This window comes from Orbicella faveolata, unplaced genomic scaffold, assembly GCF_042242905.1.
Source record: "Orbicella faveolata isolate gen_17 unplaced genomic scaffold, um_ofav_v1 contig_12, whole genome shotgun sequence".
Lineage (NCBI taxonomy): Eukaryota > Metazoa > Cnidaria > Anthozoa > Scleractinia > Merulinidae > Orbicella > Orbicella faveolata.
The window spans coordinates 28,580,278-28,598,049 of record NW_028301539.1 but is presented as its reverse complement, the minus strand read 5'-3'; the positions used below and the strand labels follow the sequence as shown (position 1 = coordinate 28,598,049).

Sequence of the window (17,772 nt, the reverse complement as noted above, 5' to 3'; positions counted from 1 at the left end):
AACAACTTCTGCCCTGTCACTAACTCCACCCACAGCTTCCGTAAACACAAGCAGTTTATCCCAAAATAACGTTATCCACTCAAACCATGCTTTTGTGAAAGCAAAAGATTTTTTTATATCCCTGATAACTGAATTATAATCGCATGTGATCGTGCTACAGCATTTCAATTCCGGGTATTTGTGTTTCCTCGTTTCATCTATTTTTGTTAGAGGTCAACTGAGCGTTAATTAGCTTTCTTTAGAATTAAGAATAACATGGTTGAAAACAGCTGTCCGCGACCGCTCTAGTTGTTAGGAATTTGTTTCACTTCTTACTGTTTCGACCGGGGATAACACCAAACACCACGTAGCTACAAAAAATATATATATATATAAAACTGTTTAGCCAAGCATATACACGTGCAGCACGTGATATGTGATAAAATCTCTTGGAATTTTACCAAATTTAATCCAAAGCCTCAGCTAAAAAGTCAATAATAGTTTTACTTAATCCTTTTTGATTCTCCAATATGTTTCAGATGTTCTTGTTCCTTTTGCCAAAAAAAGCAACAAGTCACTACAGCAAATCTTAGATCAAAAAGGAAAATGTTTATCTTTTCCGTGGTACCGAACTTGTACCGGGCTTTTAAGGTGAGGTATCTATTTCCCCTCTCCTCCCCTCTCCTCTCTTCCCCTTTCCTCTCCTCCCCCTTCCCTCCCCTGCCCGATCGTGCGATAGTCAGTATTTGACAGGAACAGGAAAATGCACAGGAAACGGAAATCAGCGCTCTCTTAATATCCACCCCTCTGTGGAACTTCCGCTGCCATTCTTTTCTCTCCCAGTCTAACCGACGCCGTTAAGCAACACGTGCTCGGCTGAGAAAAACAGCAAACAAGACCATTCACGAGAGGTAATAATCTCAATTGTGATTGTCATTATAGCAGCAATTTCAAGTAGTACAAAAGTAATTACCCAAATTTGGACAGAAAACGATAGGTAACGACATGTAGTTTTTAAAAATACAAACTGCACAAGCCACTGCACCTTTGTACTCGATCAACCATTATCCCGTTATTGTACATCGCGTCGAACGCGACCAAAGTTAGATCCAGCCACTCAAAATAATAAAAATAATAAAATATTAATTAAAAAAAACCTAGAGACGACCATTTAGACACTGTTTGTCAAACATCTCGTGGAGTAATGTTTCTGAATTGATAGGTGATTGAGTCTCTTCTAATATTCAGTAGTTTCAAGTTGAACAAACGTTTAACACAGAAGTAATGAAATAGGCAAACACAGCACCTAAGGGATAAGGTAGCCTGGACGTAGCACAGCTCTCTGGAGAAGATCTACAAACTCTGATCACGAAAATCTAAAAAATATTAGTTTTATATATTTAGAAAGTGCTGCACGATCGACATTTGGAAACCTCCTTCAGTTTGAAGGCTAGCTATTAAGCTAATAAAGTTATAATTTATATAATCGAGAAAACATTTCAGTCGTCAATATATTCTATAAACAGTACTAAGAGGAATGTACACGAATAGTTGAAAAGCTTTCCGCTAATCTATCCCATGAAGGTTGCTGTAACCGGGAGAAGTAATTGCAAGCACCTGGTACTGGCTCTCGTGACTTCTCATGCCAAGTTTTCTCTTAGCGCGGATAAAAAATAAATAAAACTGAAGAAAATAAATCAGACGACAAAATTCTTATTAACAAATGCTATAAAGGGCAAGGGTACAAATGCATACCCTAATTTGAAAGAAGGGTCACAGATAGCTATACTTAGTAATGTAAAATTAGAAATAAAATTTCAACTATTTTTCTGTCTAATTTTGCTATTTTTAAGGTTAAAAAAATTACTTCAAGACGGGGTCAAGTGCAAACCAAAACTTTTAGAAGTAATTAACAAATATTGAGCTATATTTAATATCTTTTGTTATCTCTCATGGTACACACAAAAGATATACTTGATGCTGACTGAAGGATACTAATTGCAGCCGAAGTTCACGAGACGAAGTTAGAGAGATCCGAAAACCGATAACGAAACCCTCTCGCATACAACATCAACCTTGAAGCTCGACATAGCGAAATTATCGTTTGGGGGTCAGAGTAGAAAATATTGCCTTAGTTTATTATCGGCTGAATGCAAGAAATAAATAGCAATTGCAATATATTGAGTGCTTAGCGGAAAGCACGATTTTTTGAATGTTCTTCGTTTTTTGGCGACCTCACGAACTCGAGGCGAGAAATTTCAAGAGAATACAACGCCCAAGGGTGAAGAGTGAACCATGCTTGCTAAGTGTCACACTTCATAAATGAGTGGCATAATCCCTGCTTTTACCACTGCATGACCTCCTCGCGTGCATCTGGTAGAGCGGGGATAGGAATAAATGCCTGGGTATCAATATGACCGAGATTAAAACGAAGATAAGGATGCATCGTCGTTTTAATATCATATCTTTTGATTGTTAGTCCAAATATAAACTCGATCGTAATCTGATCAGAGGAGAATTATGCAAGTACTGATTGTGGTGTGCCGGCATGTCAGAAAAAAGATTGTAAAAAAGAAATAGTATTTACAGGAGTTAACTCGAAAAAGTTCCGCCAAATGTTCATCCAATGTGACCCTACACGTACGGTTGGTGACTTTATATAGCAACATACAATTATTGACAAAGGTCGTTTTCTATGTTGAAGCCAGAAAACCCACACACAGGTATGACAAACAGAAAAAACAAGAATTCATAGTTTTTTTTTTCTCTGATACACACTATCTGCCAAACTTCTCTATATCACTGGCGCTAATAATCTTGGCCGGGCAGTGAAAGAAACAGCGTGAATTCCACACAAGAATTGAGATAAAAATAGTCTGAAAATCTACGCAATGTAATGGTCAGCCAGCATTGTTTTCGTCTTAAAAAGGTAATATAAGCTGTTTTCAGACATTTGTTTGAACATGACATGAACTTCGGACGAACCTTGTCTGACGCTATATAATAAATTCTTAAATAGCTGACTTGATCATGACTTTTTCCAAACAATATATTATGATCCAGGGCATTGTAAATAGCTCTTGGTTATATTTAGCAGGGTCGTAGGAGGACTTTGGCATGTATAATTTAGACACTGATATTCTCCTCGAGGCATTCGAGAATGATCTTTCCAAATTTGACCAAAAATTCAAAAGCTTGAAGGCGACGGAATCTGACTAAAAATAGAAAATGTAACTGCCTAAATATTGATAATTACTGATTACATGTTCGTTATGTTCACGTTTTAATTTAGGTAAAATGAGCCGATATTTAGCGCCATCGAAATCCAACTACAGTGAAACCTCTATTAAGCCGGGACACTGAGCCGGGTCCCGAAATTAACGTCTTATATTTCCCTTCATAACGAACCCCTATTCGACTCTAAAATAAATTGTATTTGGCTAATTTCTATTATTAAAAACCTCTATTAAGCGGACACCGGACTGAATTGACAAAGAGTCCATGTACCGCACGTATTATCGTTGCTGTTTTGCTTTTATGTTTTTGCATTTAAAAAACAAATTAAAATTGGTAATGAAAGGTATTGAACTTGAACTCTGGATAGCTTCCTTAACAAAATGGAACTTTATCACAGTACAGAGTAGCCGTTGAATGTTAATCGTTAACAAACATTGCGCAATTTTTACAAACCTCCATTAAGCGGACGCCCTCTATTGAGCCGACACTTGGGAAGGTCCCGAAGGTGTCCGCTTAATAGACGTTTCACTGTATACAAAAATCCGCAAAATTTAAACAATCTAATTGAGGTCAGGTAAACTGAATCTAAAAGAAAGATCAATAATCAGAAATGCAGTGACGAACTCGATCACAATATGCTGCCACTAACGACTGGCCAGTAGAAATGGAAAGAGTAGCCTGGAAACAAATAAAAAACCTCTAATAGTGGAATGGTCCAGAAGGGAATGGAGCGAGTAGAAGCACATTCTTATTGTACCTTAATTTTATTGTTAACTAACGCAAATTGGCTGTATTTTCCTAAGAAGACTAATAATTCGTCTCAGACGTTTAAAGCATCTAATGTCCAGTGCCTCTAGGTAAATACGATACGCATAAAATTCATGTTTCGAAAACAAAAGGCTATTGTGAGAGAGACTTTTGGTCGCTTGATATCAAACACGAAAGACAGTGTTTGACCACATTTCACAAACACCTCGAAGTTCGTCAAAAATACTCCGCTGCGCGTCGCATTTTCAACTCTCTTCTTGGTGTTTGGAAATGTGGTCAAACACTGTCTTGAGTGTTTGATATATCTTCTCAATCGAAACTAAAACTAAGGAGAAAACGAAGATTAATAAAATCGTAAAAATCTATGTTAATTAATATCAGATATCCAAACACCGTCACGGTCATGATTTCCTTTGTTTAAACTTGATGAATTATTAATGAATTTGCAATTCAGAAAACAAATTTCTCAAGCTCATTTTAATAATTCATCAAGTTAAAACAAAGAAAATCACAACCGTGAAGGAAGTTTGGACACTCGGTCTAAACTAGCATAGATTTTGACGATTTTACTTCTCCGATTACTCCTTAGCTTTTGTGATAATAGGTTTTTGGCCTGGGAAAGCACTTCTGTAAAAACCTGGGAAACTCTCTTGCTGCGGGGATCAGTACCGGATCTGTTACAGGGAATTACCTTGAGAGACGTCAACAGCACTCAGAACTTAGGTGCAACGATATCGTTTTAATCCAAGAACACAATCAAAATGCAACCGGAGCATAACCGGAATGCAGCCAGAATGTAACCAAAGAATATTTCACAAGGCACGACTATTTAAGCCGAAAGCGCAATTCTAAAGGATTACGTAAAGCTATTAAAAATTCTTAACTAAATATTATCTAATACATTTCAGAAAGCTCGATTGGCTCCAACGGAATTCAACGTTTACAAGATTAATAACTTTCAAAACAACACAGGTAGACAACAGTTTAACAAGAGACTATCGCAGGTAGCAATTACAGTTGAACGCTTATTACAGTTATGATCCTACAACAAACTAGCAGGTCTCCATTACGGTCAATGAACTGGAACAGTAACCTGTAACTCAGAAATGCAAAACGAACTAAAACAAATATATCTATGTTGGATTTCTATATTTTCCGACAGCGAAAGCGAATATGTAAAACGTACTTAATTATCTAATTCTCTCTCCTCACACTTTTGTTTTGATTGAGAAGATATATCAAACACTCGCGACAGTGTTTCATCGGCTATCCAAACACCTCGAATTTCGTCATAAATACTCCGCTGCGCGTCGTAGTTTCAACTCTCTTCTCGGTGTTTGGATATCCCGATGAAACACTGTCTCTCGTGTTTGATATATTACATCTAGCTGACCGGATTCACAGTTAAAATAAGCTCGTCTGTTTTATGCGTCTCTCATTTACCAAGACCCCTCGTCAACACTTATGCATTTTCATTTGAAAACGCTTCCTTTTTTATGCATTTTTGCCTCCCGTGTACACCGAAAACGATCGTAAAGTTCTTATTTTTCCGTATTAATTTTACCTAGACGCACAATAGGCCTCAGACACACAACTTATTATGCGTCTATTAAGTAAATACGGTCAATAGCTCGAGTGTAAACGATGCACGCGCTTAAGTTTCATTGTATTTTATTACTGACTGGATTCAAAAGAACAGAAAACAACTTCCTCGACTATAATAGACGACGACGACTAATTTGAGTTTGTGTCTCACGTCTGTTTCCTCCACACTTCGTAGAAAGTCCAGCTAACCAAGAAGTCAAGGATCAAAAGAAAATAAATTAAATAAATAAGCCGAATATACACAATTGCACTTTTGAGTGCCTTATTTTATGTTATCTTTTAAAACTACCAGATTGAAGACCAGTTGTATGTACCGGAATACCTACATAATTTATATTTCAGTAATTTGGTCCACTACATTGAAAATTTACCTTCCCAAAACAAACAATCACAAATAACTTCGTGATGAGAAGGCAATACAGATCAGAGTAAACAATTAGTTACATCAAAGGGTAACTAGCTCGAGTATACTCAGAAAAGAAACACTGATTCGCGATTTACTTTATTAACAAGGGCGTTAAAAAGGATACCTTTCCTCGAATGACGGAACAAAAGCGAATTCTCTCCTGAACTCTACTGGATAACAAAGGTTCATTAGCTGCTTTTCGTACTGTTCAATCTGTTTCTTGCGTGTAGCACCATTAGTACCCTGAAACAAAGAATGGGTTACATATCGTTATTTCCTGGCATAGGGCAAATTAAAATGACACTTTATTAATCGCGCCTTCTTTAAAATCTGTGACATATACAAAATGTGGTCTTAAGCAAGATTATTACAACTGTTTTCTGACTTTCCGATAGCGTTAGAGAATTTTTCGAAAGTTCGTGCGTGATCTCCTAAAGGTCTTGGGTCATCTTCGGCAATCAATGGGAGGTTTTGGATCACCTTTGGCAATCATAAGAATTCTTCGGGTCAGAATTGTAATCTCCAAAAATTTGAAAATATTAAATTATGACAAAATCACATTTACTAATCCTCGTCATAATTGTTGCAGCAACTCCGCAGTTTTCGCAAATTTTGCCCTCTCCCTACCCTTGTGTAACGTCGATAAAACACTTCGAACTTACACTTGCACCAATATTTAAAGGGGAAAGGGGTCATAAAGCATGATATTCAGTTAAAAAGTCCAAAGATAAAATATACATTCATTTTTCACTAGGCGTTGGCCTCGGGGTCGCTGTCGTCACTGCTTAAGCTCTCTTTTGAGTTCACAAGGGGAGTTTATTTTGAAGTTTACCTTCCTATTAAGCATGGAATGATCTTTATAAAACATCACCAACAGTGTTCTACATGCGGTGTCCTTACCTGCGCGTAGAATTTCCCCTCAGGCTTGAGCACCTGGAGTGTAAGGTTTAGAATTTCGCGGACAAACTCCCAATGAGAATCTGGAAGAAAGAACCAAAAAAACCCGACTATTATTCCATAAACTCTTGAACCTTTCATCATTAGTCCTACTTGTCACTGGCTGGACTCATTGTACTTGATTGTGTGTTGTATTATTATTGGTTACTTTAAATTAACCTTGAAATCTGATTGGTTGTTTTGTTTTACTGTCCCATTCTCATTGGCTGAGAAAAAGATGCGATTTAGAGCAAAAGATAGTGCGATTCGTGAATAAATCGCACCACTGAAAGCCAATCAGATTGCAAGGATAACCAGTGATTTCAAAATGGATTTAATAAATACATTAATTTAATTTTATTCTTTCTTTTTATCGTGACTTAATGTATTATTATTTATTACAATGCCCGCCTCGATTAACCTACGCTATACGCGGGTAGTGTAAGTTGTGATTTGTAATTTGCAATGCCAATAAATAAAACTGTAAACTGTATAAACTGAAAGATTGTAGTACTACGCTATTTTCCAAAACACACATGTAGACCGTTATTCAATCGAACAAGAAATTGAAGCTAAATAATCATTTTTTCGGAGAACGCTTTAAGCAATGGTTTTTACTGTAAGTTTGGCTCTTGAGGTAAAGTTTAAAACAAGGAAACAAGTTTTAATAAAGGTTAGATCAGTTTCACACTCACCGTGTAAAGAGGTAACTATGGGTATGTCTGTGAGATCATTTATGACATAATTAAATGTCTTTCCATTCGCAACATACTCCTTTAACGCCTTGACACAGTCGTCAATTCTTATCTACAAAGTAAGACACCAACTTGAGCTCAAAACCAGAAACATGGCTCTACTACACTTTTCACTCACTTCAGCAGTTTTTCGCGCCCTGCCAGCTTTTCTTCTTTCTGTGTTTTTTTCTTTTCTTACCCAAACCAACGGGGGGGGGGGAGAGCCGGCCCCGCCAGGCCCCTCCCCTAGATCCGCCACTGATCTCTTTGTGACAAAACCACTCCTCCGGGAATTAATTCGTGTAATTAATGAGCTGCGGAAAGAACATGGTAATAAACAGACCGACTCAAGCATTATTTAGCCCCACCTCGTAATTATGTCCGGTGTATGAATCCATAGAGGAGCCACAAATACCCCGCAAGTGTTTCACGGCTGCATCCACGACAACTTTGTCTATTTGATCATGTCAAGGTACATGACCAACGTTTGCTTCACTTTGAAATGGTGAAAGTTAGAGCCACCTTGTACAACATAATAAACAGCACCACATGGAAGTACTACTCAATAGCTATCACTTCAAGTTGGGTTTTATCAACAGACTAAACAATTTAAACGATAGCAGGCTAAAGGTTACCCCTGGGATGAGGGGGTTAAAACAAATAACTACAAGAGCAAGCCCTGGCTTTGAATCTCTGAGTCCCTCAACCCGAGCCTTGGGACATTCATTACAAAAGGATATCTCGACCATGGTGACAAACTTTGGAGATTCCTTTAGGAGCTCGTTTAACACTCCTCCATCTCCACCTCCTAAAATGAGTACATCCTTGTCTTTGTAGTTTTCTCTACCATTCCCTAAGAGTGCTTTTGTGTAGTCAATGTCACTTTCTGCCAACACTGAAGAGAAATAAGCAACAAAAAATAAAGTTACATGAAAGAGTAGAGGGCAAGCAGTTTCTCTTTTGCTCCAAAATCTGCAGGGAAGAATTTCAAGCAAAAATTGAGCAAACAAGGAAGATGTATCAAAGTGGCAAGCTTCCAGTACTGTAGCTCTGGATCCTTAAATAACGTGTTCCTTAGCTTAGTTTTTGCAATCTTGCGTGAACTTACTCTCTTCGAGGTCTAAGAATAGCATGTTTCCATAGCGAGCAGAATGAACTATCCAGACTTCTTGGAATTCAGATTGCTGCTTAAACACTTCCCTGAAACAAAAGTGCAAACATGACATTAGTAGTGATTCTGTATGCCCAAGCTTAAGTAGTCAAGGATACAACACCAACACATTACAACACCAAAAGTTTCAATGTCTCGCTGAAGATATGGACATTTTCCATTACAATTCCAGGTGCCCTAGCTTAAGCATGCCTACCTGGGGAGCTTGTCCCTGTATATCAAATATCTGTTTTTAATTAAACCAGGGCACCTTAATCATCTGTAAAAAAAAAAAAAAAAGATGGCAACCAGTACATGTACATTTACATGTACCCATAGTTCTTAGTGCACGAAAACCTTAACAACATTCATAAAAACGTGCAGAAACGTTATAAAATCTTCAACCTAGGCAACTCAATGTCCTTAGTACAGGGACAAATATTGTAAACGTTTAGCTTTCTTTGTGCGTTATAGGCTGTGTTAGGTTTGCATAGTATTGTGGTAAAATGTACAGCTGCCATCCTTTTTCCTACAGTGGAGTGAGCTTCATTTCATTCAAGGCAATTGTTCTACATTTTGTAGTTCCAGAAAATATCCATACCTCCCCCACGGAAGGGATATTTTTGAAGACCCCCACTGCCCCTGGAAATTCAAATAAAGCTTAATTTACACATTTCTTTAACCTTCTTTGCCTTATGGAACCCCCCCACCCCCCAGGAAATTTCAATCCCTTCTGTGGGGAGAATGCATGGATATTTTCTGGAACTGCATATTTGCACTTACTTTCTGCAATATTTTTTCTTACAAAAAGAACTTGCCTAGCCCAACACACTTCAGCTCCTGGCATTTTTTATGACTTGACTGAGTCATCTGGGTCTTACACTTAAAGTGGTATTAATATCCATTATTTACAACTTACTTGTCAAAGTCATATTCCTTCATTCGACCATCAGATGTATCATGATAACGCAGAATTTCTCTTCCTCTACAAATGGTAGGAATGAAGTCTGCCTTCAAACATGAAAGCTCCTCATTTATTTTGTCACAAAGATCAATGTAATCCTAAAATAAATCAACTACCACATTTAAAAACATAGTTATAATTATATATATTACAAACTACGGCAATTAAACTTGTACATTCATTTACATATTTAAAATAATCTAACTAAAGGCATATTTAACCACACTGAACAATGACAATACTAGGAACGTGTAAGGTCTGCGGGACATATGTTTGTACAAACAAATTCAAGTTTTCCACACTTTTGTTTTTTTCCATAGCAGTAAAGTGCATGGATTGGCATACAGTTGGTACAAAAAATTCTTGGATTGTTTGGACATGGCTGTTGGAGCTGAGAGAACTGGCTGTTACAAAGGGTATGTCCAGTAATCACATATCCAGTTCTAAGTGACTATTTCACATATTAAAAAAGCTTTAATTACACTAATTAGCACTGTGACTTGGACAAATTTTCCAGACATTATTATCCTTATCCGCATACAAATTTTTTCAGGTCTGTAAAATATTTGTTACAAGCTGATTACTGAACACAATTTGAACTACTGCAGACTTAATGCATACAGGAGTACTTTACAGGCAAAAGTTAGTTATGTGGGATACAAGATTTTAGACAAGGGGCTTCAAGATACAGACTGTCGAAGGTGGTTCCCTGTAGGGGAGGGTCCAGGGGCATCCCTTCCCAGAAAATTGTTAAAACTGAGGTTCTCGGAAATGGAATTTCAGGCATTCTGTCAGCATGTTATTAACTGTCTCATTTTTTTTTTTTTTTGATTTAGGGGTTCAACCACACTCCTGAACTCCCCTAAATCTGCCTCAGCTGAGCTTCCTAGAAAACCTTAAATCAAGGCACACAATATTTTTCTGTTTCTTGAATGCTACACATGACATAATTGTTGCAGCAAAAGTTTATTAAATTTGGACACAGAATTCTAAACCATCAATGTTTTCGTAATACAGAGGTGCCATTGAACCTAAAAAAGGTGAAATTTGGAAGATCATCAATTTTACCCTCTAATGGCCCTGAAAAACAATTTGTTCAAAGTAGAGTGCCGTCAATTTAAAAAATTTTCAAACAAAAACACCAAAAGTTGGCCCAAATATATCTGAAAATGTATTTTATGGGTTTTCCTTCATATTGTCTGCGAGATTTGGTGACCGGGCTGTACAGGAGACCAGGAGATAAGGTTTGTATCCAGGAGACTCCCGGATAATCCAAGAGAGTTGGCACAGAGGCTAACATGTCTTCTTTAACACTTGATCTTAAGTAATCCGGTAGTTGTGTTACAAGTGGTAAGCCAGTGGTAATCTGCAAAGGACTAGCATCCCATCTGGGGGAAGTTAAGTCTGCTTATCCTGGGAGCTTATCCCAGTTTCTGTAGCATGAGGCGACTAAGTAAGGAGTATTTCTACTCCCCCTAGATGGGTCGCTACTCCATCACAGTGTTACCTCCCAGCATTAAATTCGTTTGTACACCATTTACACCTGGGTGGAGAGAGGCACTGTGAGTCAGAGTGAAGTGCCTTGCCCAAGAATGCAACAAATGTCCCCAGCCAGGGCTCGAACCTGGACTGCTCGATTCGGAGTCGAGCGCACTAGCCATGAGGCCACCATGCCTCTCTTTACAGTATCTATAATTACCTTGCATATCAGTAAATTCTTTAATACATGCTTAATATATTTATTTAGCAAATATATAAATATATGCACCACTAATATTAATGTCGCAAAGCAATTAGGTGAAGGTGATAAATGCATGAATATAATGGTACAGAACTTACTGTGCGATCAAGAATTTTGTCTTCACTAACACCATTGATATATTGTACAACATCTACAGTAACAAGACCATCTGGAAACATACGAACTGTGTATTGACTGTGCAAAGAAAATACTAATTAAAATCAAATTGTATGTCAATTAAATCAATATTGCATAAAATATAATAATGATAGCTGGATTTGGTGCAAGCAACTACTCAGGGTTTACAAATAATAAAAGTCATATTACATGCTAAATACATGGACACGTAATAATAAACTTTTTGTTTTATTCTTGTGAAGAGGTTGAGAAACATCAAATTCAAGGAATATTTGACCCAAGGTTGGGAAAATTGTTAACAAGTTCTGTTGGTTACATATATATAATATTTACTTGGACAGAAAGCCAGTCTCAACATACAATCTCTTTATACAAGAAGAAACAACAAATTATACAAATACATGCATAGATTTTGAGCATTAACTGTACCATTCTGACTACTTACATTCCATGTTGACCAGAAAACAACATTATTGCATTTCCACTAAAATCCGGTTTATTTGCTTGACACAATTCCTTCAAAATTTCACAGATTTTCTCCTCAACTGATTTCATCCAGCTCCCAGATACATCTGGTGTAACTCGAAAGTCTAGCAATGTTTGATTCACTGACATGTCAACAGAGCTGTGTAGTTATGACTGCAAGAAAAAACAATTGGTGAAAGGCAAGGGATTAAGGTACACTGCAGTTATAAATGCACTATTTTAGGGGGGAGGGAAGGTTAAGGTACAGTACTGCGAGGGGTATGGTCCTCAAGCATAAATTGAGACTGGGATACAAGATATAGAAAACAGAAAGGTTTTCGCAAAAATAGGGACTCTTGCCAGGAAGCTGATCAGCCATATAGAGAAAATTTAGCGAGTCTTAAAAGCTAGGAATTGACACTTTGAATCAACAGGGCCTTATGCACAAATCAATTAAAACCTGATACCTCCAGGCTTACACAGGAAAGATAAGCAAAAGAAGAGAGACAAGAGAAAGAGAAACAAAGAGTCAGATTAAATTCCCATGCTAATAACTATATGATATTACAAAATATCAAAGATATGTTTTATTGATGTTAAATGAGTTCTCATCCACTAGCAGTCACCAACACAAATTGAAATCACATAGAATGAATAGGTTTTTAGAATAGGACGAATAATTTTTCCCACTTCCCACAACACTAAAAAATCACTGTCATTACTTTAAAAAGAAAAAAAAAATCAGGGAAGGGAAGATTCGATAAAAAGAATGGATTGAATAACTTATCTCTCAGAAATGTTAACATGTCATAATGTTTTTTTTCTAAAGAAAGTTAAGCTGAATAACATTTTATTTAAGGAATAGAAAACATGTACCATGTTTCTATCGAGTTATAGAAACACAAGTGGAAGTTTGGGAGAACGAAAAATGCTGTGGGAAAACGAGCCGCAGGGCAGTGTTTCCACAGCTTTTTCGTGTTTTCCCTAACTTTCACGAGTGTTTCTGTAACTCATAGAAACACGAAGAACATGTTTTCTATTTCTTTTAGAAAACATCGCAATGAAAAAAAGGAAAATGACTTGTTAACTTTGATTATCAAAGTGTAGATTCTCTTTGCTTGCACCATCATTACCTCAACAGCTCGTACTAGTTCTGTGTTTCTATTGAGTTATAGAAACACAATTTTTAACCAATCAGCCCACGTATTTTCTTAGGACTGTTTTCTAATAATTATGTTAAGAATGTCAGAATGACAACAAAATTATCATTCACAAGAAATAGTCTGAAAGTCAACCAGTGAACCATTTTTAAACAAAGAGCCTTTGGTCCCTGTCTGTCCTAGTTCTAGGGGTGGGTGGGAGGGGGCGGGGGGCTAGTACACTGACTGGTGATTTACACTGTACGTAAATGAAAACACACCATCTTTGCCCACTTTCCTGCATTATCTGTGAGTCTCATGGATAAATATTGAATCTCTCTGTCTTAGGTCCGGGTAACTAAATCTCCAGGACATGAAATATTAAAGAACATATTAATTTGTTCAAACTTATCTTAGCCAAATTTCTGCACTTAACAAGGTTGTTGTTTTGTGGCTAACTGGAAAGCTTCTTTGGGAGATGAGAAAATTAAAATGGACAATAAACTGGATTTCAAAAATTTTTGGAGTGATATTACCCAGTCAACATCATCATCAATCCTTATTGCCCCCAGTGGGGCATGGGGCCGCAGATATTACCCAGTGCTATAACAAATATTAGAAACAAAACAGGACCATTGTAGCTGGCAAAATGTGCAAGACTCACCTAGGGGGGGAAGAACTCCCAGAAAAATTGGGTGGGGCTGTGAGACCCGCTTCCCAAAACCCTTACCCTATTTATGACCAAAATCTGCGATTTTCTCTACCCTATTTATGACCTGAAAAAGTAGATTCTTCTAAAAAACATACCCAGTTCGTCTAGAGTGCAAAAACCACACCCTATTTATGACCAAAATGGCCAAAATCGGTACCTTATTAACCGCACGGCCATGGGCCGAGCGCAGTTCTTGTTCTTCCTGTGGTTTTTTTTTTTCTTTTTTTTTTTGTCGGTGACCAGACCCAAACTTCCTCTCGGCCAAATTTTGAATCATGCAACCTGTCATGTTTATTGGCCAAAAGCTGTTGAAACATTAATACAAGGACAATGTTATGGATATTGTTTTCTTTATTTGTGTGTAAAATATATTTCCCTTTGGTTTCATCGAAGCGTTGGATTCGAAGGGAAATAATAAATACGCTAAAAAAGGGTATTGCATTAGCCATGGAATGCGCTGATGTTGCAGCTTTCATTTTGGCTACGTGACAAATAAGATCGTGTCTACTTTGCAAGTTTATTTTGCCAGAAGTGATTGTCATTAATTTATTTGCAATTTTGCCAGTATTTCTTGTGGGTTTCGGCAAATGAAGCGAATTCTTTGGTTGTTTCATTGCAGCGAGTTAAGAGATTTGAAGAAAAATTAAATATTTGCCGAGGTAAACAAGAGCTTGCCAGAACTTGCAACGTTTAAATCAGTACTAGGGGAAAAAACACAACCATTCTAAAATTAACCGTAGATAGCATAAACCCTCTGATTGTGTGACTTGGGTGACTACTTCAAAGCACAAACAAATTAAATTTTGACTTTTCAGGAAGAAAGCCTTTTATTAAAAGCGTTATTAATAGTGTGACGCTTGTTTCCTTTTGTATCCTTCATGAGCATATCCCGAGCGAACTTCCAGATTAAGACCACTACGTCATCATAGATTTCACAAAGGCTAAGTAAGAGTGATGGTGCAATACGTTATAACACAGTTTGTGTTGATCAAGTGATGTGTTTACAGTAATCAATGAATCATCAAGGACTGCTTTGGAATGTGCACTGCATTGTGACTGTAGTATTAACAAAACAGTTAAACTTTAAAAGTGCGGTTATAAGATCTTAAAGATCTTCTTGTTTATCACCAAACTGGCTGGAAAACTCTATCCTTTGGGGCCGCACAAACCTAAAAAGTTCATGTAAGGGAGTAACCCCTCCCCCCATTTTAATGTGTAAATAATCACTCAATTTATATTTCATTGACAATAATGGGTAACAGCAACACAATAAACATGATAAAAAAAAGGCCCATAAAATGTCCCTGGTGTACTTTTAGGGAGGTGCAATAAAAGCCTACTGGAAACTAATGAACAATGTACATTCTTAAGTGGAACATCACTCAATTTACATTTATTGACAACAATTTTAAACAGAAACGCAATTAATATGACAAAAATGCCAATAAAATGTCTGTGGTGTACTTTAGGGAGGTGCAGTATACTTTGATCTAAGTCTCCTGTGAGTGGCTACATCAGAAGCTGATAGAAGAGAAATTTGATACCGAGCGCTACCTTGGTCTATAAAACAGTAGCCTAATACAGTGTAAAACTGCGGCTGTCAACTTGACAAGTACAGTTCAGTGTTATACTCAGGAAACTATGACGAAAGTGAAAACAGTGTGGTACAGTTGTGTTGTTACAGTACAGCAACTATTGTTTGAAAGCGACGACACTTTAATGTTATCTGTTGCAAGCATTTGTCGGACATAGGCAATGACATGTATTAGTACTTGTGTTTAGTACTAATATTTGTACTATTTTTGTGAGACCCTTGCCTTGGTGGCTGCTATTTAATGAGCTGATGAATAAAGCTTGTCATTATTTGGCATTATTTGTTAATTGTAACCCAATTGAAATTGTGGATTCAGGAAGTCTCAAGGGTGACCGCGTCCATTCTATATATACAGGTGACCGTTGTATGCAGGTCAACTTAACAGTATATATGAAGGGCGATTTTTGGGAAGTTGTTCATTGACCGTTAAGCCTTGGTCAAACGGTGCATGATAGTTGATGATACTGTAGCCGGTGAAAATTCGGGGAGAATCATTCAACTATCATCGACTATCATGCACCGTTTGGCCAGGCTTTTTTCCCTGCCAAACGGTGCATGATAGTCGATGATGGTTGAATGATTCTCCCCAAATTTTCACCGACTATCATCAACTATCATCGACAATATGCGCCGTTTGACCAAGGCTTTAAACACAGGGTGACCGCTATAAACAGGGCCGTTATATACAGGTTTGACTGTAACTTGGCTTTCACAAATATACGAAAGAAGGTATTTCCGGAAGGTACTGCCACCAAGGCAAATACGGGGAATACTTATCAGCAGAATTGTCCGATTACAATCGATCAGTTGGGGCAGTCCAGTTATTTCGGATCATTGATTTTATGGAGTCTCCAAGCTACTCCACATGATCGACAAGGGATAATCGCGAATGTACCAATATTAAAAACGGCAATACTTAGCAAGATTACAAACTTTAAATTGATGAATAGTACTTCAGCTTACCAACAATAAAGATAGTTGACTGTGAGTTGCCTTTAGCTTGCCCAGATCAATCAATTAGGTAATGTGAAAGGCCATTGAAAGTTTAGCGTTTGGCCGAGAAGGGACTGGGTCGAAATTTAGAATGTTGGAACAGGAACTCCACAAAACATCCGGAACATTAACAGCACACAAGACGCAGGAGGGTCCCCTGGACTGAGGTGTAACCTTTGTTGACGTTGGAGCAGCACAGCTTTAAGAACGAGGAATACAAAAAAAAAAAAAAAAAACCCTTTACTCTTAACACATGACAGCCTCTCAGAACCCATATATCAATATTATTTCCAATTTTTTGACTGAGGAGGCGTCAACGACTTTTTCTCGTGGGAGTTTCCTCTCCTCCTGGGACTTTTAACACTTAATATCCTTTATTTGCTGTGTTATTAGGTTATTTGTTGTGTTATTGTTATTGGGCTCGATTTCCGCTCCTCTTTCGAGTCTAGTCCTTAAGTCCAGTCCACTTCTCTCCAACAGGTGCCCAGGCTCCTTTCGCACGGACAACGGCGCGTAATCAGCGGCTGGTAATCGAGCCTTTCTTGGACTCCAGTTTTCATTTTTCGCTTCTCCTTCTCTGGCCAAACTGCTCTCGATACACCAGAACAGTCCTCCTTTGATCTCATTTTTGACAAAATATTTTCCCATCCAAAGACAGACTTCTCCTCTTTCGAAACAACATGGCGTCCACTAATTTGTCGTATACTGGTCACAAGGCGTCCTCACACTCACAGCCTAGCTCGTGACTCATCGACCTCGCTCAGCGCATTGTCCATTCTTCTTTTCCCGGAATAACGAATTGAACACAACCCCCTATATAACAATCTCTGGACGCAAATAAAAATAACATAGTTAGTCCCAGTCAGGTGCACGGCTGTTGAGTAGCACCCTCATTATGAAATTTTCTTGATAAAAGGCGCTGATTATCAACGTCTGACTACATTTACGTCCGCGGCGCGTATGTTGCTTATATTAATTATGCGCTGGTGAAAACCAACCTTGACTAAAATAATAATAATATTCCATTAATGGTGAGTGTTTTTTCCCAGGACGCGACATTGTTGAGGTTATGTATTCAGAAAAAAAAGGTGTGATGCGGCATTCCTTTCCATCCAAGCATGTTTCTTGCACCCAAGAATGAATTTGAATCCGGTATAAAAATAAGTGTCATATGATCATGACACGCTCAGTTTGGCGTTGGTCGCAGTTTT

The 17,772-nt window shown here is 37.7% G+C and overlaps 1 protein-coding gene and 1 long non-coding RNA gene across 2 annotated transcripts; one reads left to right on the top strand and one right to left on the bottom strand.

The window, feature by feature from the left end:
* The first annotated feature begins 508 nt into the window (after positions 1-508).
* Positions 509-10,766, top strand: LOC149117438 (uncharacterized). Its single transcript, XR_016205663.1, has 2 exons — positions 509-890; positions 10,100-10,766. It is a non-coding gene; the product is annotated as an uncharacterized LOC149117438 (long non-coding RNA).
* Positions 5,641-14,849, bottom strand: LOC110058509 (spermine synthase-like). The gene is made up of 11 exons (XM_089283180.1): positions 14,132-14,849; positions 12,104-12,297; positions 11,619-11,715; positions 9,735-9,877; positions 8,774-8,865; positions 8,396-8,560; positions 8,034-8,119; positions 7,627-7,738; positions 6,896-6,975; positions 6,120-6,238; positions 5,641-5,773 (listed from the first exon to the last, which is right to left on the bottom strand). Exons 2-11 carry the CDS (start codon positions 12,271-12,273, stop codon positions 5,737-5,739), a joined length of 1,101 nt encoding a protein of 366 aa, XP_089139306.1. The 5' UTR covers positions 12,274-12,297; positions 14,132-14,849; the 3' UTR covers positions 5,641-5,736.
* Between the last annotated feature and the right edge of the window lie 2,923 nt (positions 14,850-17,772).